This window comes from Salmo salar, chromosome ssa19, assembly GCF_905237065.1.
Source record: "Salmo salar chromosome ssa19, Ssal_v3.1, whole genome shotgun sequence".
NCBI classification, from domain to species: domain Eukaryota; kingdom Metazoa; phylum Chordata; class Actinopteri; order Salmoniformes; family Salmonidae; genus Salmo; species Salmo salar.
The window spans coordinates 56,593,364-56,616,516 of NC_059460.1; the positions used below are offsets into that span (position 1 = coordinate 56,593,364).

Consider the following 23,153-nt stretch of genomic DNA (forward strand, 5'->3'; position numbering starts at 1 on the left):
TGAGTGTATAAATAACAGACATAAACAAGACGAGTAGATACAGTATACGTTAAATTGGTCTGCAAATAGCAGGTGTAATTGGTACAATGCACAAATGATTCTAAGTCAACATAGAAAGGAGAGAATATTCTAGAATATAGCAAAGATTACAGATGCACATTGTTCATTGGCTTAACAGAGGACAATTTATCCTAAAGAGTTTTAACTGAAGCAAGCATTTGCAACAAAAAGCAAAGCCTTGATTCAAGACTGCACAGTCTGGCTTGAAGAGCAGCCATAAAATGAATATTTGCATCATGTTACATGTGACAGTTTTTGAATGTTTGTTAGATAGAATCAAGCCAGTGTGCGGGCATTTTTCTCTCTTAGTTGGAGTCTTCTTTATGGGGGAGTGACACGTGATGTCTGAAACGTGGTTCTTATAGTGTGCTACTCTCCAGCTTCAGATCCATCTTCATCTTCTGTTTTTCCATCACTGCCTCCAGCTCAGTGGCCTTCCGGGCGTCCTGGGAGAACAGAACTTCAAATTAGTTCAAAACGTGGAAAGACGACACGACAGGGACATTATGGATTTAAAACTGCGTACGACTGGAGTAAAACTGTTGGGAAATGTATTAGTCTTATGCGTAAGTTAATACTGAGGAACACTGCAATCATCATAGGTTGCCTCCTAAAGAATTCCCACGTGTATTAACAAACAATAGGCGGAGCAGTACCTCCAACAGCGCTTTCTGCACAGTGAGCTGGCTGTACACTCTGGCGCCCTCGTCTGGTAGGACTTGTCGTAGGTCCTCCTTGTTTAGAGAGAAGAGCAGGGCTCCTGTCAGCTTTCCCAGTAATGTCACCGTCCTAAGCGGGGGAGGCACACAGCTAGTCAGTAACCTTACTCAGACATTACCCTTCATTTACCTGTAACATTCAATCATCGATGAACAACTCAGTCATCTCTGTATAGGAACTAGACAGATCGACTTAGTCGCAAAGGTTACCGAGTCCAGACCTTGAGGAATATTTCAGGTTCAACCAATTACAATCGATTTGTTAGAAATTAAATGAATATCTGTATATTGCGACAAATGCCTTTGAACAGATCAGTAAGCAATACATAAGCAGTACCTACATCTTGGAGTTACTATAAGTCCACTATACACGAGAAGTACTCATGACCAGAATAGGTCCCTGATTGGAATGTGATCAGTATTGAGTTTGTGGTTGGTGAGGGTCACGTCAAACTCACGTCTCGCTGAAGCCCTTCCCCCTGAGCCACTGCTCCACCTCCTCGGGGGGTGAGTTGTAGTCCAGGGGGACCAAGGTGTCCGACGAGCGAGGGATGACCAGTGGCTTGTTCAGGTTGGCCTTCCCATTGGTCAGTCTCTGGAGCAGTTCGTCATTCACCATCATGGCTGAGGAGAGTTTTTACAATGCGTTAAAGTGTTCTCTAGGTCTTTGTTCGGCTTATCTTGCTAAAACAGAGCAGTCAGAAGACTTTCCTGTCATAAGAATGTAACCAAAAGGTTGCAGGTTCAAATCCCCGAGCTGACTTGGTGAAAAATCTGTCGATGTGCACTTGAGCAAGCCATTTCACCCTAGTTGCTCTGGATAAGAGCGTCTGCTAAATAACTAAAATGTTTTTATGTAATTTACACAGTGCAAACAAAACAAACACTCCCCCCCGGAGCCTCCCTCACACACAATTGCGCGTGGACACAGACACAAACACACATTGACATAGCAGAGCAAAGGCCAAGAGCGTCTCTGTGTAGTGCAGTGCCTGAGTATCTCCTCTGACATACACACACAGTGCAGAAATAGACTGTAAATCCTCTCAGTATAGTGTGATACCTTTGTCTGCATCATCTCCGGCTGGAATGTGTTGGCTGTATTGGTTGTATGATAGTGGGCGAGGGCGGTGGTGCGCTGAGGGGCTAGGAGTCAAGGAGCTAGGGTTAAAGGCTGGAGGGCTGGGAGGAATGTGAGTCTTGGTTAGGGCAGGTGAGACCGGAGGCTGGACCAGAGCAGAGGGGAAAGGAAAGAGAGAGGGAACAACGTTGAAAACACTGATATGGATATCGAATTACTGAAATGAATACCAGTATCTGGGTGTGGGTAAAGGAACGGGTGTTGTTTGTGTATGTGTTTGTATTACATTGGGCTGTTACCTTAGGTTCTCTCATGGTGACAGGGCTGTCTATGTGAGCCACTGGCTCCAGGATGTTGAATGGGACAAAGCCAACCTCGTTGAAGCGATTACGACACTTCCACCAGCGTTTGGAAGACTCCACAACCTGACCACAGTAAAGGAGAGGAGCCAATGTTTATACAGAGAATAATTAAGGACGAATAAAACAAGTGATATATTTAATTGTGTAGTATTACACAACTCACAATTTCCTATCTCTAGAAGTGATAGCTGTTGCCAAGGTAACAACCAGTATGTACAGTTGAAGTCGGAAGTTTACATACACTTAGGTTGGAGTCATTAAAACACGTTTTTCTACCACTCCACAAATTTCTTGTTAACAAACTATAGTTTAGGCAAGTCGGTTAGGACATCTACTTTGTGCATGACACAAGTCATTTTTTCAACAATTGTTTACAGACAGATTATTTCACTTATAATTCACTGTATCACAATTCCAGTGGGTCAGAAAGTTACATACACTAAGTTGACTGTGCCTTTAAACAGCTTGGAAAATTCCAGAAAATGTTGTCATGGCTTAGGAAGCTTCTGATAGGCTAATTGACATCATTTGAGTCAATTGGAGGTGTACCTGTGGATGTATTTCAAGGCCTATCTTCAAACTCAGTGCCTCTTTGCTTGACATCATGGGAAAATCAATATAAATCAGCCAAGACCTCAGAAAAAAATTGTAGGGGGTGCTTTGCTGTAGGAGGGCTGGAGCACTTCACAAAATAGATGGCATCATGAGGAAGAGAAATTATGTGGATATATTGAAGCAACATCTCAAGACATCAGTCAGGAAGTTAAAGCTTGGTCACAAATGGGTCTTCCAAATGGACAATGACCCCAAGCATACTTCCAAAGTTGTGGCAAAATGGCTTAAGGACAACAAAGTCAAGGTATTGGAGTGGCCATCACAAAGCCCTAACCTCAATCCTATAGAAAATTTGTGGGCAGAACTGAAAAAGCGTGTGCGAGTAAGGAGGCCTACAAGTCATCCTGACTCAGTTACACCAGCTCTGTTAGGAGGAAAGGGACAAAATTCACCCAACTTATTGTGGAAAGCTTGTGGAAGGCGACCTGAAACGTTTCACCCAAGTTAAACAATTTAAAGGCAACGCTACCAAATACTAATTGAGTGTATGTAAACTTCTGACCCACTGGGAATGTGATGAAAGAAATAAAAGCTGAAATAAATAATTGTCTCTACTATTATTCTGACATTTCACATTCTTAAAATAAAGTGGTGATCCTAACTGACCTAAGACAGGGAATTTTTACTTGGATTAAATGTCAGGAATTGTGAAAAACTGAGTTTAAATGTACTTGGCTAAGGTGTATGTAAACCTCTGACTTAAACTGTATGTACAGTATGCCTAGAATCTGGCAAGGACAAAGTGTACTTGTGCTATGCATCAATATTTCTTTCCTAGGTTTTTAACTCTGGCTTTACTAATGCTTGATTGAGGATACATTTATTTTAGATCCGAATTTTGTACAGTATCACCAATATTGCCGGATTGTGTACTGGATTTTCTCATTTACAATTGTAGGATCTTAATTCGATCACCCTGTTGCAGGAGAACTTTCCTGCAATGCAGGAAATGTAAAACTTGCAGTGTATTTGAGGTTTAAAAAGGCTTCTGATTATAATCAACATAATAATTCACATTTCCTGTTGGTGCAGGATTACTTTCCTGCTCAAGCAAACTGGTTCAAATGATTATCCCACATCTGTACCAACCATGTGTCTTATTATTAAAAGAGAGCCAAGCCCTAGAAGACTAGCTACCAGGCGTGTGTTGTTCAGGAATGGTCCTGAATTTGTCTGTTGTGTAATATTACGTAATGCCACTTAATGACTTTTCAGATGTTTACCTCCAGTGTATCACCCTGTTGTACTGACAGCTCACTGTTGTTGCGGGCCACAAAGTCATAGCTGCAACGGTACATCCTCTCTCCCTCGGGGGGTAGGACACTGCTATCCCTGAGAGGAAATTAGTGTATTATTGATATAACTGCAAAATAAAAGTAAACAACACAAAAATACCCCCAAAAAATGTTTGACTTGAAAACGTACATTTCATTGCTCTTAGGGGTGACTGGAGGTCCAACTGGCTGAGTAGGTTGCAACTGAATTAGAGAGAGAGAGAGAGGAAGGGTGGGGGGGGGGTGAGGAAGAGGCCAGGACAGCAAAGAGCACATTCGTATGATGTTACACTCTTTGTCGACTCCTCAATGTACATGATGTACATGGATGTACATCTCTCTTATTACAAACCTCTTGTTTTTCCCTCAGGGCTTCATGTTTGTGTTGTGACTCAACCGGATCCTCATAAACCTGCCTGTCTGCCCTGGAGGCCTCTGGCTTCCACCCGTCCAGAAATACCGGTGTGTATGGGGCCACTGGCCCTTTGAGCTGGGAACTGAGAGGAGAGAGAGCAATTGCTGACCTTTAACAAACAAATATTCTAACGAATAGTATGGCCAGTGTAGACATAGCCTAGAAAGGAATTTGATCATCTCTCTCCACAGTACAAGTACTGTACTATTTCAGTAGCTGGCTGAGTAAATATTGACATTGTCATGTCATGCTGTGTCATCATGTCATGTTGCTCCAATGTCACAGACCAAAAGCCACAGAGTCAAAGGAGAGCCTTATGAGTCTGGCACACTGGCACATGACCTGAGACAACAGACTGCCACACTCAATACCCCAATCATACGGGTCTATGGGGGCATCAAATGTTCTGTAGTTGTCAATACTGACCGTGGGAGTGTCCAGTGGGGCCCCAGAGCCGTCCATAGCAGCCTCTCCTCCTCAGACAGGTTGTCTTGAAGCAGGGTTACGGCTGAGTTGGTCAGAGCAGGACTGGTCACGGAGGCCCCTAGAGCAGGGCCCCCGGTAGTCCTCACCAGCTGGTGCCACAGAGTAAAGAGACCACAGTTTAGATCAGGGTCAGTGGAAATAATGGGTTGACTGAACAAATGGCAACAGTAGATTCATTTTGAAGGGCAATCTAGGCTTAATGAACTCTAAGGGCCGGTTTTCCCAGACACAGATTAAAGCACTGGACTAAAAATCATTTTCAATTGAGATCGAAAAGCGCTTTTCAATCCAGGACTAGGCTTAATCTGTGTCCAGGAAACAGGCCTTATAATATATTGGCAATCACTGACTGGTATTACCCAATATGTAAATGTTATTACATGTCATTATATATCACCATAGTGAAAAGATTGTTCAATATGGGTCATGTGCGGTTTCACCATCTCATCCCTCTCAGCAGACAGAAATCTACAGATAAACAAGCCGTTACACCTCTCTTGGTTTCTCCCTGTTTCCATGAAGGTGTGCCAGGATACACACACCTAAGCTGCCTGTTTTTCCAATTCCACCCTCTATTCTTTCATGTAGTGATACATCGTTTTATAGGCAGGCAGTTCTTACACTGTGCCAACCCTCTCTGAGTACCTGGCACACCTGAACATATTTCCTGTGCTTATCTTTACCACCTTCCATTACACTTCAATTTAAACACTTTTACTTCACAGTCATACGACACTTTTGGGTTAAATTGTGTCTTAATGAGTCGTTTATAATGTTTTTGCCAACAAATACTACCTTATTTATGTGACCCAAGTCGAAATATGTGATAACACACTGGGCACTACCTTGTGCAAATATTGAACAGCACTCAAAATATATAAAGTTTCTTTTTCCAGTAACACTACCTCCCCTCTGTGTTGAAAACCATTCAAATGTTTCAACACTGTACATAATGGTGTAGCAATACACACTATATATGGACAAACACACTATATGTACAAATAGACAGAGCCTGCATATAGTCTACATACCATAGCCTAGTAAGTATACAACAAAAGGAAGTCACAAATCAACATGACATCATTATAAGAGTACACAGCCATTCAGGACAGATTGTTCCTCAACAATCTAATTCCATAATTGAGTAGACATAACAAGGATACTTATTATTATGTAAAAGCTATTTTTTCAAAGATACTAGCTACTTTTATTCCGCCCCTTCCGGTCATAAATATCTAATCCTGTGTTGACAGCAATAGCAACGTGTGTTGTCCCCGTAGTTCTCTCCCTCCAGGCCTCTCATAACCAGCACATAAGCAATGGGTATAAAGGTTATCACTGTTGACTCACCATATCTAGAGGTTTGAACACATGGTGGAGCAGCTCTTCTGAGGATGGGTTGGAGATGGAAGACTTGAGACGAGCCTGGGAAGAAAGATGATGAGCGGGTACACAGTATCTCAACTGTTTTGTTGACATAACAAGAGCTTGAAAGAAATGTGGAGTAGTCATGGCGATGTTCCCTTTACTCACCAGTAGGCTGAAGCAGTACTTCAATTTTTGGAAGATGTCCATGAATTCTTCTTCAGGAGGAGGGCGAGCTTTTGCAGTAAGCAAGTCCTCTGTATTTGAGAGAAAAGACACAGGGAACAAAACACACCCGAAAAGATCAGCGATTTCAGCTTTGAACGGCATCTTGAGTTGAACCAGTTTAGGTCACTTGGCCAGCAAACCTATTGTTGCTCAAGTGAACTTTCTTAATGTTGAGCCCTATAGTGTATGTGAGTTGCTTATCCCTCTTACCCTCTGGTGTTTGCTTGCGACTTTTCTTCTTCTTCTTCCTCTGGCTTAAAACTGAGGCAGCTTCTGCAGTCTGTTGGAGCTTTGCCATGAAGACCTCAATGTCATCGAAACAGTGATTAAGGATCCCCTGGAGTTTAGACGCATGAGAAAAGAGTTAACCCTACAGTGAAATTGTGATGAAGCATATCATATTGGAATTTGAAAGCAGATAATGGTATTATTACGTACCACTTCTTTCTCAGCTCGTAGAAAAGAGCTATCCGGTTGTTGCCCGCTGTTGACGCCATTCGCTGTTGAGGACATAGAAGAAGATTCAGAGCGTCCATTCCCATTCATTACCTTGGTTGGAATTTCCTGCATTTCGAATTCCTGCCCCCTCTTACTCCGGACACACCTTCCCCCAACACACACAATGCAACCTTTATACTCACGAGAACCTTTCACATTAAAGGGGCAATCTTCAGTGCTACGTTCTTTTTTGGAATGATACATGTATGATATGTACTCATTGATTTGATATCATGGAGGGTCAGTCCTTGCATCCGTAGCTCCGTCTATGAATTTGAGAGAGGTTACATTTCTCCAGCCCCATCCCTTTTTACTGAAAGGCGGGGAGTTCGCTTTGTTATTGTTTCAACTGTTGTTTGCTGGTTGAAATACCTCTACCGGTGCTTCATTTCCCTCCCTCTCCCTCCCTCCCTCCCTCCCTCCCTCCCTCCCTCCCTCCCTCCCTCCCTCCCTCATCCTCTTTTTTCCCCACTCTTCCCCTCCCAGACAATTCGTTTCAAAGCATTTCATTGACTTGGCAAACATGTAAATTTCAGGAGCATGCACAAACAAGATGGTTCCTGTCTTCTTGCCTCTGATTCCTGGGTAGGGTGGAGGGTTGGCAGGCGGGGCATTGGGAGCATGTGGAATGGGGGGACTCGGAATTCCGTAGGGGTCCATCATCGCTGCTTTGGTATTTTGGGGAAGAACAGGGTCTATCGGAGGAAATCTGGAGGAAAAGGAGAGAGATTTTTCGGGAAATCAAGACATGCTATGTCATGCACCTTTCTACCTTCCAGGATAGTTTTTGTAAAGCAACTTTCTCATTTGACTTCATGGTTGGAATTCAGCTGATAAAACACAAATTAAGCTATAGTCAGTAAGGTCAATATCCTAACTTGCAACAAAGGCCTGTCGTTATCATGAATATGATTCATGCAAAAATGTCAATGCTGTTCTTAGGTCATCATGACTGTTGCTGATAACAACCATTCATTCAACCTCATAAGAAACGCCCTTCACTAAAGGCATATGAAACATAATGAATCTCCCTGGTAAAGAATTATCGACATATGGAGTCAAATGTGCACAATTCGGTATCAATAGGTCATTTTCTGATCATCTGATAAACTGAAAAGAAAGCACAAACAATCTCTATCTGTGCTAATCTAGCGAAAATAAACTTTTTTAAACATAAAATGTCAGATTTAACAAGCAGAGGTCCTCAGATTAGTTCTCATATCAATATCAACATAGGCCCACTGTGACTAACACATGTCAACTCACATATACAATTTTCTATAGCTAAAATGACAAACTTTAGTCAGAATTGGCACAAACGATTTAGACAAAGAGTTCTGTCACATTTGTCACGTTTGTAGGTCGAGACGTTGTTTGACATTGGTCTGTTTGCTAACCCTCGAAGACAAACATACTGTACACAAAGTAACACCTACTCAACAGTATGCATTTCAATGCGGTGCAGCAATTCAGAAATGTACCCCAGGTAGCATCTTAATTATAGCTTACCTTTTCTGTGTGTCCTTTAAATGTCGTTTAACTGTGTGTTTCAAAGCATTTCTGAGTTTAGGCCTGCATCAGTGAACCAGCACCATTCGCTCTCTCCTCTCCTCCATACCACAATGGCCTTGTTCTCTCTGTCACACCTTCTTAAGTTATGTAGAAACCAGTCAAACAAGTCTGTCCTCCCTCGTTCTCAGCTGCTCATTCTCTTCACTCTCTCTCTCTCTCTCTCTCTCTCTCTCTCTCTCTCTCTCTCTCTTTCACTCATATAGAAACACAGTGGATGGTACACTCTTAGAAAAAAGGGTTCCAAAAGGGTTCTTTGGCTGTCCCCATAGGAGAACCCTTTTAGGTTCCAGGGAGAACTCTTTTGGTTCTACCTGGAACCAAAAGCGTTCTACCTGCCACCAAAAATACTTCAAAGGGTTCTCCTATGGGGACAGCCGAAGTTCTAGATAGCAGCTTTTTTTTAAAGAGTGTAACAACATAAGTCAGTCATGGCCGTAGGACCTTCCTACATCTTTTAAATCTCTCTCTGTGCCCCTCTCGCTCTCTCTGTCTCTCTCTACTCCATGAAGGACAATAACAATCACAGTACCTGAGGGCCTCTGGGCGCTTCTTGGACCTTGATGAGTAACCTGACACTGCCCTTGTGATGTCGTCACGAATTTGCTCCGCCTGCGAACACAACCATCAATAAGAGACATCACTGTTGTCCGGTTCAACCTGAACTACAGTGACAGTCCATTTAGAATGCATACCATATCAGGTAATCACAGGACAGGCTCATATAGTTTAAGAAAGCATGTTATTCAGATGTAGGATCTTATTTTGACCATCCTGCATTGAGGTTTAAAAAGGCTTCTGTAGTACGTAATTTCCACTTTAAAATTTCAGACTTGCTTTTCCCACATGATTTTTTTTTGCAATCCCTACAAAAATGTCTGTTAGTTATAATACACATGCTAATTCACATTTCCTGTTGCTGCAGGATTATTTTCCTGCTGTAGCAAACTGACTCAAATTAAGATCCTACATCTGTAACTAGGGTCAGGAGTTTCGCCTGGTCTGATCTCAGAGTTTTCTGAAGCATCCTTAAAACACCCATACTGCTGCACTCACCCTTACTGTCTCACAGTTGAAGAAGAGAACGTCAGGCTTTGTCTGAGGTGCGCTTTGGCAAACAAGTAACAGAAGGGATGGAAATCGTTTCTCAGTGAGGATGGCGTCACATCGATGGATAGATGAAACTGGATATTTCTCCAACTCATCCTGCATGAATACAATACAATCAACATTTCAAATGACTGGAACTGCAACGCCTCACATATAACCATAGCTAATGTCTATTAGAAAACAAGATCTGAAGACTGGAGCGCTTTTAAATCAGCAGCATCATGAAGGTCATATGTACAAGCCTTAACCGAAATGTAACTTGTCTTTGTTAATTAATGAGGCATTATCCTACTGTTCACGCATCTCATGTAAAGCAACTTTTTAATTGTGACCCCCCTCATGTTGGAGTCCTCTGTTCCTTTGTCCACAGTCCCTACATATATATCATGCCACATGTATTGGTAGGGAGATGTGCAAAGCATTATGGGTACTGTAGTAGACAATGCTACACAACCCACCTGGCTCTGTGTGTCTCTGAGTCGGAGGACCTCAGGGCTGATCTCCAGAACTATCTGCTGGCTCCACAGCTTCTCCGCCCGGGCCAGTCGGGACAGACAAGACTGGGCCTCATCCACACTCTTCACCTCCCCCTCCTGCTGGGAGAATGTCACCAGGTGCTGCACAGGGAAGTGAAATAAAGAAAAAAGATCTTCCTAGGTCTGTATGTTAATTACATGGGTATAACACTTGAAATGTTCTGATGTAATACAACTTAAATAATGTTCAAAACACTTACATTGATAAGATATCGTGAGACGTCTGTCATCATGTGACTGTTACTTGATAGATGTCTGGGTTTTCCTGGAGGCAGAGTAAACCGGTCTGAGGAAAATTCTTACTTGGTAAGGATGAGGATCATTGTAAGAAGGATGACAGTACAGAGCCTCTCATTCATAAACGATTTAGAACTGTGTAACAGAGGGTGTAGTCAAAATAACTTTGGTCTATGCTGGGTGTAGTTAATTTGGTATTGTCAATTATCAATGAGTCTTAGAATCCAACTGCTTTGACTTGAGCAATTAACTGTCCTGAGTATAATGTCCTCTCACCATAGATGATGTCACCTGGATGACCCGAGAGGAAACTGAAAGTCCTCACCTAGAGTTCCTCCCTGTGTCAGTGTCGGGCTGTCGCTCACTCACTGACCTGTGACTTACCCACCCAACCAGTTTGACCACAGTACTGTAGTGCCACCTGTTATAGTTCAGTCATTGATCTGCCTGATAACTCAAGTGACTCCCCCAATCACATTCCGGAAAAGTCTGAGTATCTCACATGCATAAAATCCATTCATACTTGATGACTTGTTTTGTGTTCCGGAAAAATCTTTTAACATCCCAAGTCTGTTCCCATCAGCAGTCAGGAATATAATAATAATAATAATAATGTGGTCTTATTTCTCATGTAAGACTACATAATGACCCCGAACATTCCGTTTCTCTGCACATGTTTTCATACCAAAATGTCCTTAGCATATATCATAGTAATAGTAAATATATAGCCTAAGACCTGATGTTGAATTGTACAGTAGGTGCCATGAAGTACAGATGTCACATATTGTCAAGAACATTTCTGAATTCAATACCACTAGAGTGAAATTTCATGCAATCTTTACGTAGCTACCAGAGCATCTTATTTCCACCTCATCAATGTTGGGGTTCATCTTATTGTGAGAGTGCATGACAATGCTTCCGAAGAGAGAATAAATACATTTGTTTTACAGCATAATGGTTGCTGTATTGAATCTGTGGATGCATGTTATGTGTGTTCTAATCCCTTACCTCCAACCCTTGACCTGAAATCCACTGGTTCCCAAACAAAAGGTAAACAAACAAAATCAGGAAAAAGTTAGTGGCCTCTGATTTAGCCTTCTATTAGATATGTCTTATTTTAGTAAATCAAAAAGTCCAAAATATTTATACCAAAGTTGAGAAATGTGTCTCATTCAGTGTGGCAGCAGCTTTCATAATCCTGTTCCTGCTCTCTCTGTCACTCTCTGTCACTCTCTGTTACAGTAGGGCAAGGATTTCCAGTGGTGTGTCACCTAACCCAGGCAAGCCCAGCCCAGCCCAGTACACTCCACCTCAAACATTTACACGCACACGCACACACACACACACACACATCAATGGAATGCTATTTATGTCTAGGTACATTTAAGGTGGGCCTTTTTGGATAATCAAAGTGAGGGAGCGCCTCTTTACTGGAGTTTCAGGTAACAGAATATTGAGGACCCTTACAGAAAAAATGTCACATGTGAACACTTGAGCACATGTGATCATGTGATTTTATGTGAGGGGTTTTGGGGGACATGAAATCCCGTGATCACATGAGATGTGTTCATGTGAAATTCATGTGATTTTTCCATAAGGGTATTTCAGTGGGCACTTTTTGCGTAGTAACACAACTGTTGTTATTTTAATGGCGTGATAACACACATATTATTATTTTATGGGAATTTTTTGGAACACTTCACATTTGTTAAATTTCATGTGAAATCATGTGCAAGTGAAATTTCACATGTGAAAACATGTGCAAACATGTCTTTGGAACGCTTCACATGAGATTTTGTGGGAATTTGATTATCGGGCCCGGGATGCTCCAGTGGGAGGAGTTTGAACTGGGTGAATATTTTGGGACCAGGCTGCCTACTGGGCGTGAGCCCGGTGCCCCATTCAAAGCCCACGGCAAGGCTCGGCTCCAAACAAAACCCTATGCTGCTTTGTTTACATGATCCAAGAAGCAGATTACTGTTCATTTAACAAAGGGCACTCCTCCCTCACCACTTTTGCCCATTCACGTCACATGCCATAGGCGGGTAAACCTCGGCTCTGTAACGCTTTTCTTAGAGAAGTGGAGGAGTCAGGCGCAGGGATAAAGGTAAACAAAACGTGTTTACTAAAATTATCCATCAATCTTCTCATCAAAATACATAGTTTGGAGAAACACCTCCAACTACATAAAACAGACAAACAATCACCGACAAGACAAACAGGAAATGCAGAGGTTTAAATAATGAACTTAATTAGGGAAAATCAAAACAGGTGTACACAATAAAGACAAAACCAAACGAACAGTGAAACATCGATCGGTGGCAACTAGTAAGCCGGTGACGTCGACCGCCGAACGCCGCCCGAACAAGGAGAGGGGTCGACTTCGGCGGGAGTCGTGACAGGCTCAGGTTATTAGAACTCCCTCTATTTTTTCACACATGCTCACATGTTGTCACGTTTAGTTTCATGTTGTCATATGTTGCTTTATATGTTGTCACATGTTATCACATGAACTTCACATGTTATCACATGAACTTCACATGTTATCACATGACCTTCACATGAGATCAGGTTAAATTCCTGTGTTTTTTCCATAAGGGTGAGGACCATGTTAGGTTTTTTGTAAGACGTTCTCAAGACATTTGTTTTACCAGTTGTCAGGACGTCAGGTGATGGTCCCAGATGGTCCCAAACACAGGAGGTTGTTGGCACCTTAATTAGGGAGGATAATTCCATGTGTTTATACCATTCTTTTAGCTCCGTTCCTGACATTATTATAAGCCATCCTCCACTCAGTAGCCTCCACTGGTCCCAACCATACCAAACCATTAATGATAAAGTAATGGCATGGTGGTTTTTAAGTAAGTAGTATGCCGTTCAGCTAAAAAAGAATACCCCACATCGTCACCTGGGATTTGAACTCAAAACCTCTGGATTTGAAGTGTGCTGATCTTTCCGTTGTACAACATTCACATATAATACAGCTCTACACTTAGTGAGTCATTTGTCATCTGCACTGCTATTTTAGCTACCAGTTAATCAGACTTTTCTCGCATCATTGATTTAATTTACTTATTTCAGCAATTTGAGGGTTTTCTGTATAGTTTCCTAATGTTGGTGGGGTATATTATTTTGTTTCAGTGTTACTACTGAATCACTTCGATAGATAAAATAGTTTTTCATTAAGGTATATTTTAACAAAGCTGAGATTTACTTTTGAAGTCCACAGTGTAGAAAATAGTCCAAAGTGTGAAATCAGCCATTGACATAGAGGTGATGGCGTAGCAGCAAGAATGTTGCGAACCAGGAGGTTGTGAGTTCAAATACCGGGAGAGGACAAGTTGAATAAGAAGGACTGTATAAACATATGTAATGTATGTCAAAGTCTCATGAATATGTATGTTGAAATAACTTTGTGTTAAAAGCACTGTGTGTTGTAACCACTCATTTTTGTTGTGAAGTGCTCCAAAAACACGTTTCACATGATTTCACATATTCCCCTTGAGTCCTACAGATATCAAGTACTATTTGAAGCTGAATATGTCATAAGATACATTTGTGCGTTTGTTTTTCTTTTTTGCTGGTGGCTCACTCTCTGATGATTAGCCTAGTGTAGATCTACAAATGTCTACAGGATGAAATACTATAGCCATGATAATTCAGAGGCATCACTGACACTATTGCCAAAAGCTTGCCAGCTGTAGAATAGAGCCCATGTCTGTCATTGAGCTTGGTGATTTGGCCAAGTTCCAAGTTATGGCCCATGGTTAAATCCACAACATTTTCTGACTGGAATGTTATACATACGGGTGGGGCTTCAGCTTGTACTCTACCAATAATGAATAGATAGGCGGAGCCCGTTTAAATTGATTGACAGTACACGTTGCCCTTGTCTGGAACAGTGGAAAATGGCGGAAGCGGATGTTCTGTTTGAATCAGAAGGCGTGTCGAGTGGAGGTGAGAATGAGAATAACTGGTTTACAGTGGCGAATGCAAAAGGAAATAAGAGAAGTAAAGTGGTGGTGAAAACTAGTAAAAACTAATAAGGCTTTTGGATCGATGTTGTTACATTACTTTTTCCACATTTTATTTTAAAATGGATTCAAAAAAATGTTTCCTCATCAATCTATACACAATACCCCATAATGAAAAGCAAAAACTGCTTTTTAATTTTTTTTGCAAATGTATGAAAAATAAAAAACCCTTTGCTATTGTCACGACTTCTACCGAAGTTGATGCCCCTCCTTGTTCGGGTGGTGTTCGGCGATCGACGTCACCGGTCTTCTAGCCACCATTGATCAGTTTTTCATTTTCCATTGGTTTTGTCTGGTCTCTTTACACACCTGTTTCTTATCCCAGTAATTATATGTTGTGTATTTAACCCTCTGCTTCCCCTCATTTCTCTGTTGGTGATTGTTTGTTTGTTATGTACGTGTTGTTTATGTATCGGTGTGCGACGGGTTATTGTTTACCCAGATTATTTTTCTACGTGGATTTTGGAGTTAATTTTGGAAATAAATACTCAATTTTTTAACCACTCTGTTTTCTCCTGTGCCTGATTTCCCTGTCACCTACATACACGGACTATGACAGCTATGAGACTTGAAATTGAGCTCAGGTGCATCCAGTTTCTACAACTTGATTGGAGTCCACCTGTGGTAAATTCAATTGATTGGACATGATTTGGAAAGGCACACACCTGTCTATATAAGGTCCCAAAGTTGACAGTGCATGTCAGAGAAAAAACCAAGCCATGAGGTCAAAGGAATTGTCCGTAAAGCTCAGAGATGGGCTTGTGTTGAGGCACAGATCTAGGGATGGGTACCAAAAAATATCTGCATCATTGAAGGTCCCCAAGAACACAGTGGCCTCCATCATTCTTGAATGGAAGTTTGGCACCACCAAGACCCTTCCTAGAGCTGGCCGACAGGCCAAACTGAGCAATCGGGGGAGAAGGGCCTTGGTCAAGGAAGTGACCAAAAGCCCAATGGTCACTCTGACAGAGGTACAGAGTTCTGTCTCTGCAGTACTCCACCAATCAGACCTTTATGGTAGACAGAGACAGAAGCCACTCCTCAGTAAAAGGCACATGACAGCCCGCTTGGAGTTTGCCAAAAGGTACCTAACGGACTCTCAGTCCATGAGAAACAAGATTATCTGGTCTGATGAAACCACCATTGAACTCTTAAGGCCTGAATGCCAATCGTCACGTCTGGAGGAAACCTGGCACCATCCCTACGGTGAAGCATGGTGGTGGCAGCATCATGATGTGGGGATGTTTTTCAGCGGCAGGGACTGGGAGACTAGTCAGGTTCGGGGGAAAGATGAACAGAGCAAAGTACAGAGAGATCCTTGATGAAAACCTGCTCCAGAGTGCTTAGGACCTCAGACTGGGACAAAGGTTCACCTTCCAAAAGGACAACCCTAAGCACACAGCCAAGACAATGCAGGAGTGGCTTTGGGACAAGTCTCAATGTCCTTGAGTGGCCCAGCCAGAGCCCGAACTTGAACGTCTCTGGATAGACCTGAAAATAGCTGTGCAGCGATGCTCCCCATCCAACCTGACAGAGCTTTAGAGGATCTGCAGAGAAGAAAGGAAGAAACACCCCAGTACAGGTGTGCTAAGCTTGTAGCATCATACCCAGCAGACTCGAGGCTGTAATCGCTGCCAAAAGATGCTTCAACAAAGTACTGAGTAAATGGTCTTAATACTTATGAATTTGATATTTCATTTTTTTATTATTACATTTGCAAAAATGTCTAAACCTGTTTTTGCTTCGTCATTATGGGGTATTGTGTAGGTTGAGGGAAATAAACAATTGAATACATTTTAGAATAAAGTTGAAACGTACATTTAAAAAATAAATAAATAAGGCGGTCTGAATTCTTTCCGAATGCACTGTACAGTACGTGAATAATTGGATCAAGTGGTTGGTGCACAATGACTGGAGCGCGGAAGTACACTCAATCCATTCTATTGTTTTTTGATAGTCTCTCCCTTCTCACCTATATTTGGGTTATGAGATTCCCTGTGAGAGCCTTTGAACCCAAACCCATGTAGCGTGCTAAATTATAATTATTTGGTCAAGCGTATGTAGACGGGAGGAGTATCATATGCCAGCTGATCCTTTGTGGCTCAGTTGGTAGAGCAGTGTTTCTTAAAGTATGGGTCGCGACCTGTTAATGGTGCATCACGACGTTAATGTATAATTAATTACTGGGATTGTTTTGGCCAAGTGAAACTGCGCTCTCTGCTTATCAGCGGTCACTGCTCAGTTTTGCTGCAGCGCGAGGAGATGCCCATGTTCTTCGCTGTTTACCGGATCTTTTCTTTCTGCAGTTTTCTTGAAGATCACTCTGCGACCCACACGCTGTAGGGCTGTCGTTCAAACCACTGACTTGTTATTCCCACTCGCCATCTCACGCCGATCTCATGAAATGGATTTATGATAGCCACAAGTTCCGACTGAGCTCAATCGTCATGAAACGCAAATAGTGATTACGTTTTCTCTTTCATACAAACTTTGAAAAATAACGAGGCGCGCCCACAATGTGTTTTGTGTGGGTAAGTGCTTAGTAACGAGTCTCTCAAAACGAACAAATTAATAAAACGACACGTCCTGACCAAACATCCAGGCACAACATGACGGTAAACCCAGGGAGTTCTTTCAGGACAGGGAGGAATGCTTCAGGAAACAGTGCTTCGAAACTGGGAAAGTAAGTCAACTAGCAAGGCATTTCCATTTTATAACCGGTGATAATACGCAGAAATAAGGTAGTAACTTACTATCTCATAGTAGTAGATGTGAGTTTCACTTTCAAATAATCCCTGGCATTGTAACTTTACACAGCTAATAACAAACGTTAGCCAAAGCAAGCTAACGTTAATTAGCAACCCTAAGAAACAGTACAGATACAATTATCACATTTTATTGTAGAAATGATTGTTGAAAACAAGTCTAGGATGGAACTGTTCCTGTTACAAGTCATACTTTTTATTCTGAACTGGAATAAACTGATTGAAGCAAGATACTTTTTGGGACAAACACGCACACAGTTCTGGGTTGCTCATCTGCAGCAGGAAGCAGTCTCCTGCCTGACAGAGAAAGCAGTAGATGTTCTGATCCAGTTTGGCACCACATACCTATGCAAGTCAGGGTTCTCAAGTACAGAAATAGTGTCAATGCTGAGCATGACCTCTGTTGCACTGTTAAAAACTGAGCCCAGAATAGACACGCTTGTTGAAAACTTCAACCAGCTACACACCTCTCATTAGGACTACCTGGTTAAATAAAGGTGAACAAAAAAATAATAATAAAAAGGACTGTGTTCTGTGTTAGGTGATCAATCAGTTTATTCCAGTTCAGAATAAAAAAATATGTATTTTAAGAGCAACAGTTCCAACCTAGACTTTCTATCAACAGTCATTTATACAGTAAGATGTACAGTAGGCCAGAATTTTTTATCTGTACTGTTACTTAGGGTTGCACGATCAAAAAGCCTGTGTGTGTGTTCTGTAATACATCTGTGTGATGTGATCAATCTGTTCATTCCAGTTCAGAATGAAATTATTTATTGTATTTTAACAGCAACAGTTCCAACCTAGACAGGTGTGTAAGAGTGTTTTTAATGGGGAAAAATAAACATGAAAATATATTTATGAGAATTTCATTGTTATTTGTTTTTGTCTATTTTTCTTTTTTTTTTGTTATAAGGGAAATGAAATGTACCAATATTTACGTATAGTTGCATATTTTCCTAAGCTTGGGTCCCAGGAAAACACAGCATTTCTCATTTGTTCCCAGGCTGAACCCCTGTGGTAGAGCATTGTGCTTGCAATGCTGTGGGTTTGATTCCCATGGGGGACTAATACAAAAAAAGTATGAGAATGTATGCACTAACTACTGTAAGTCACTCTGAATAAGAGCGTATGCTAAATTTCACCATCTGTCAGATAGTGATATGAGGTGGCTATTATTACTATCTAACAGCAGTTTGTTTGGAAATGTTTTGTAGCCTTTGTTTTGACACGTTTCAGAAGTAAATTAACTTGGCAAGCTTAGCGTTAGACAGAGAGCTGACTAAAAGTTGGCTAACATTAGCTATTATTTTTGCCTCAATCAAACTAGACCTGAATCAAATGATTAAACCATCGGCCAAACGATTCAAGATTTATATTCTGACATTTTTTTCAGTGCAATGTGATTTGTATTAGTCAGTATGTCATTGTAACGTTATTGATCTGTCAGTTTCCCGAGCTAATTCCCTACTTTTTCGGACACAGTAATAAACAGCTCTAAAGTTACAGGCTTCCCTGTCATGGTGCACAGTAGAGGTCTGCGCAGGACCGATTTCTTCATCCCGCTCCTGCCCAGACCCTCTGGCTTTCTGTTTGACTCCCACCTGCTACCGCAAGAACTGGTCCCAAACCCAACCGCAGTCCCGCAATGTTATTTTAGGCATATGTGAAGCAGCTCACCTGCCAGCTAAGGCCCCAGCAATTTTGAGCCCTATAGACAATATAAAATGCTCAAAAATAACTTAAGAAATAGGTTGAATTACCAGAGATTCTCACATGGCCCTTACATTGTATTATTGGGCTATATCAGCCAATATTGCAGATATTGTTTGAAGAGAGCAGAGTTGGAGAGACTTGCACTTTCTCTCAAGCTATTTTTATTGCCTACGTTTTAGGAGTGGGAAGATTTTCAGAAGGAGAAATATGGGTGATCAATATTTAAGCCTATTTATAGGCAATGTAGTAAACTATAGCCTAATCATAGGCCTATATAGGAAGTACATTTCCTTGGAAAGATAACTGTCCCGTGCTTCTCCGCCCATGTACAGTTGAAATCGGAAGTTTACATACATTTAGGTTGGAGTCATTAAAACTCATTTTTCAACCACTCCACAAATTTCTTGTTAACAAACTATAGTTTTGGTAAGTCGGTTAGGACATCTACTTTGTGCATGACACAAGTAATTTTTCCAACAATTGTTTAATGACAGATTATTTCACTTATTCACTGTATCACAATTCCAGTGGGTCAGAAGTTTACATACACTAAGTTGACTGTGCCTTTAAACAGCTTGGCAAATTCCAGAAACTTATGTCATGGCTTTAGAAGCTTCTGATAGGCTAATTGACATCATTTGAGTCAATTTGAGGTGTACCTGTGGATGTATTTCAAGGCCTACATTGAAACCCAGTGCCTCTTCGCTTGACATCATGGGAAAATCAAAAGAAATCAGCCAAGACCTCAGAAAAACAATTGTAGACCTCCACAAGTCTGGTTCATCCTTGGGAGCAATTTCCAAACGCATGAAGGTACCACCTTCATTTGTACAACCAATTGTACGCAAGTGTAAACACCATGGGACCACACAGCCGTCATATCGCTCAGGAAGGAGACACGTTCTGTGCTCCTAGAAATGAACGTACTTTGGTGCGAAAAGTGCAAATCAATCCCAGAACAACAGCAAAGGACCTTGTGAAGATGCTGGCAGAAACGGGTACAAAAGCATCGATATCCACAGTAAAACAAGTCCTATATCGACATAACCTGAAAGGCCGTTCAGCAAGGAAGAAGCCACTGCTCCAACACCCCATAAAAAAGCCAGACTACGGTTTGCAACTGCACATGGGGACAAATATCGTACTTTTTGGAGAAATGTCCTCTGGTCTGATGAAACAAAAATGGAACTGTTTGGCCATAATGACCATTGTTATGTTTGGAGGAAAAAGGGGGAGGCTTGCAAGCCGAAGAACACCATCCCAACCGTGAAGCACGGGGGGTGGCAGCATCATGTTGTAGGGGTGCTCTGCTGCAATAGGGACTGGTGCACTTCACAAAATAGATGGCATCATGGGGAAGGGAAGTTATGTGGATATATTGAAGCAACATCTCAAGACATCAGTCAGGAAGTTAAAGCTTGGTCACAAATGGGTCTTCCAAATGGACAGTGACCCCAAGCATACTTCCAAAGTTGTGGCAAAATGGCTTAAGGACAACAAAGTCAAGGTATTAGAGTGGCCATCACAAAGCCCTGACCTCAATCCTATAGAAAATGTGTGGGCAGAACTGAAAAAGTGTGTGCGAGCAAGGAGGCCTAGAAACATGACTCAGTTACACCAGCTCTGTCAGGAGGAATGGGCCAAAATTCACCCAACTTATTGTGGGAAGCTTGTGGAAGGCTACTCGACACGTTTGACCCAAGTTAAATAATTTAAAGGCAATGCTACCAAATACTAATTGAGTGTATGTAAACTTCTGACCCACTGTGAATATGATGAAAGAAATAAAAGCTGAAATAGATCATTCTCTCAACTATTATTCTGACATTTAACATTCTTAAAATAAAGTGGTGATCCTAACTGACCTAAGACAGGGAATTTTTACTCTGATTAAATGTCAGGAATTGTGAAAAACTGAGTTTAAATGTACTTGGCTAAGGTGTATGTAAACTTCCGACTTCAATTGTATGTGAGAATGCTATTCATTGACTACAGCTCAGGGTTCAACACCATAGTGCCCTCCAAGCTCATCACTAATCTAAGGACCATGGGAATAAACACGTCCCTCTGCAACTGGATCCTGGACTTTCTGAAGGGCCATCCCCAGGTGGTAAGGGTAGGTAACAACACATCTGCCACGCTGATCCTAAACATGGGGGCCTCTCAGGGGTGAGTGCTCAGTCCCCTCCTGTACTCTCCGTTCACTCATGAGTGCACGGCCAGACACGACTCCAACACCATCATTTGCCGATGACACAACAGTGGTATGCCTGATCAACGACAGCCTATAGGGGGGAGGTGCTAGGACAACAACCTCTCCCTCAACGTGATTAAGACAAAGGAGATGATTGTGGACTACAGGAAAAGGAGGACCGAGCATGTCCCCATTCTCATCGATGGGGCTGTAGTAGAGCAGGTTGAGAGCTTCAAGTTCCTTGGTGTACACATCACCAACAAACTAACATGGTCCAAGCACACCAAGACAGTTGTGAAGAGGGCACGACAAAGCCTATTCCCCTCAGGAGACTGAAAACATTTGGCATGGGTCCTCAGATTCTCAAAAGGTTCTACAGCTGTACCTTCGAGAGCATCCTCACTGGTTGCATCACTGCCTGGTATGGCAACTGCTCGGCCTCTGACCGCAAGGCACTACAGAGAGTAGTGCGCACGGCCCAGTACATCACTGGGGCCAAGCTTCCTGCCACCCTGGACCTCTATACCAGGCGGTGTCAGAGGAAGGCCCTAAAAATTGTCAGACTCCAGCCACTCTACTTCTCTCTGCTACCGCACTGCAGTGGTACTGGAGCACCAAGTTTAGGTCCAAGAGGCTTCTAAACAACTTCTACCCCCCAAGCCATAAGACTCCTCAACATCTAATCAAATGGCTAACCAGACTATTTGCATTGCCCCCCTTATTTTACTCTGCTGTTACTCTCTGTTTATTATCTATGCATAGTCACTTTAATAACTATGCATAGCCCCCCCCCCCCTCCTCTAAAACCAAAGTTGCGCTTCGTAATCACGGGCACCTGAGCCTGTGTAGGGATGTGATTTGAATGTGACTGAAGGAGTGGGGTGGTTATGATTTATTTATGTATTATCTTGTTTCAATACCCCGTACAGTAGGTGGCGGCAATACACCAATAGGTGTAGTCTGCCGTAAAATTTTAAAGACGAAGAAGTGCCCTCGCATCGCATCAACGTGGCGTGTGTCTCGATGAAATTGAATACTTTTTTTTAAAGTTAAGAGAAAGAACTATTCTGTTACGCCAAGGTATTTATAGTCATTCATTTAAAGCATAATATCATATTGTGTTGCATCATTGCTTTTATTTGAGAATAAAAACAATGAATGTTAGGTCGAAAAGACAGACTATTTAGATGGCGTAAAATATATGGTTTTCTTAGTGCATGTTTTTACCTTTTGAAATAACATGAGAAATGGCGAGCATGTTCACTACTCATTTGTTTCTAAACTATTTTATACTGCATTTAGCGCATCATTTTTGGGGGGGGGGTGCATTGTTGTACTTGGACGCCGCTGCTTTGTGAACCGCAACAGTTGTCACATCAGATTCTTTAGTTTAGTCTGCTTCCCAAATTAGACTAGTTTGAGTAGTGTTATTATATCTACCTGGAATGATGAAGTCGTCATTCATATTTTTTCAAGTAACTATCAAGTAGGCGGAGTGTTAACTCTAAACTATGTAATAGAAATCTAAAGAAAAAACAAGACATAAAGGACAACAGCATACGCAGAAAGTTGGAACGTGGTAGAGGTAGGTATTTGCCATTCCATGGGAAAAGGAAGTGTGGGTGGACAGCAGCAGTCACAACAAATTACTTTGGGTACAAACCATTATATAAGGTCTATGACTCTGGTTTAAATAGCAGTGGCACCATTATGGGGGTATCATACAATATGCTATTTACATTGTTTTGTCTAATATATATACTTTTTAAACGAATGACAATGGCTTGTGGTTTTTAAATATTTGAACGTGTTCCGTAATATTATTGTGCAACATTTTACATTCATTACATAATATAGTTGATTCACATCAATACCACCTTAGGCAGATG

At 41.8% G+C, this 23,153-nt stretch overlaps 2 protein-coding genes across 6 annotated transcripts in view; one reads left to right on the forward strand and one right to left on the reverse strand.

Annotated features, from left to right (window-relative positions):
• Window positions 1-45: 45 nt before the first annotated feature.
• Window positions 46-11,797, reverse strand: LOC106579243 (epidermal growth factor receptor kinase substrate 8-like protein 1). 3 transcript variants are annotated; one of them, XM_045702535.1, is made up of 20 exons: window positions 11,705-11,765; window positions 11,564-11,587; window positions 10,519-10,583; window positions 10,241-10,399; window positions 9,729-9,878; window positions 9,205-9,284; window positions 7,676-7,812; window positions 7,044-7,105; window positions 6,816-6,942; window positions 6,546-6,634; window positions 6,363-6,437; window positions 4,953-5,101; window positions 4,464-4,608; window positions 4,263-4,315; window positions 4,061-4,169; window positions 2,160-2,285; window positions 1,843-2,005; window positions 1,238-1,403; window positions 717-849; window positions 46-506 (listed from the first exon to the last, which is right to left on the reverse strand). In XM_045702535.1, the coding sequence occupies exons 3-20, from the start codon at window positions 10,549-10,551 to the stop codon at window positions 420-422; spliced, it is 2,043 nt and encodes a 680-aa protein (XP_045558491.1). In that variant the 5' UTR covers window positions 10,552-10,583; window positions 11,564-11,587; window positions 11,705-11,765; the 3' UTR covers window positions 46-419. The 3 variants fall into 3 exon arrangements, with proteins under 3 accessions (XP_045558491.1, XP_014014444.1, XP_045558492.1); XM_014158969.2 differs by having other exon boundaries at window positions 11,564-11,797; XM_045702536.1 differs by lacking the exons at window positions 9,205-9,284; window positions 9,729-9,878; window positions 10,241-10,399; ... (1 more) ...; window positions 11,564-11,587; window positions 11,705-11,765 and adding an exon at window positions 8,613-8,875.
• A 5,022-nt stretch (window positions 11,798-16,819) lies between these two features.
• LOC106579242 (sodium-dependent neutral amino acid transporter B(0)AT2) overlaps window positions 16,820-23,153 on the forward strand; it is a 32,459-nt gene continuing 26,125 nt past the window's right edge. The window contains exon 1 of one of the 3 annotated variants that reach the window (XM_045702534.1): window positions 16,820-17,272. The gene's annotated coding sequence lies outside the window, so the exon portion shown is untranslated. Of the gene's footprint in view, window positions 17,273-22,149; window positions 22,345-22,399; window positions 22,850-23,153 lie in introns of those variants that run through there. The other 2 variants (XM_014158966.2, XM_014158967.2) reach the window with 2 other exon arrangements.

What these genes read in the sequence shown, in the direction of transcription:
- LOC106579243 (XM_014158969.2), bottom strand. Translation starts at nt 10,551, where the DNA reads ATGATGACAGACGTCTCACGATATCTTATCAAT. An exon ending in TCTCACGATATCTTATCAAT is followed by an intron (nt 10,400 to 10,518) that starts GTAAGTGTTTTG and finishes TTCCCTGTGCAG; the next exon opens with CACCTGGTGACATTCTCCCA. An exon ending in ACCCTACCCAGGAATCAGAG is followed by an intron (nt 7,106 to 7,675) that starts GCAAGAAGACAG and finishes TGTCCTCAACAG; the next exon opens with CGAATGGCGTCAACAGCGGG.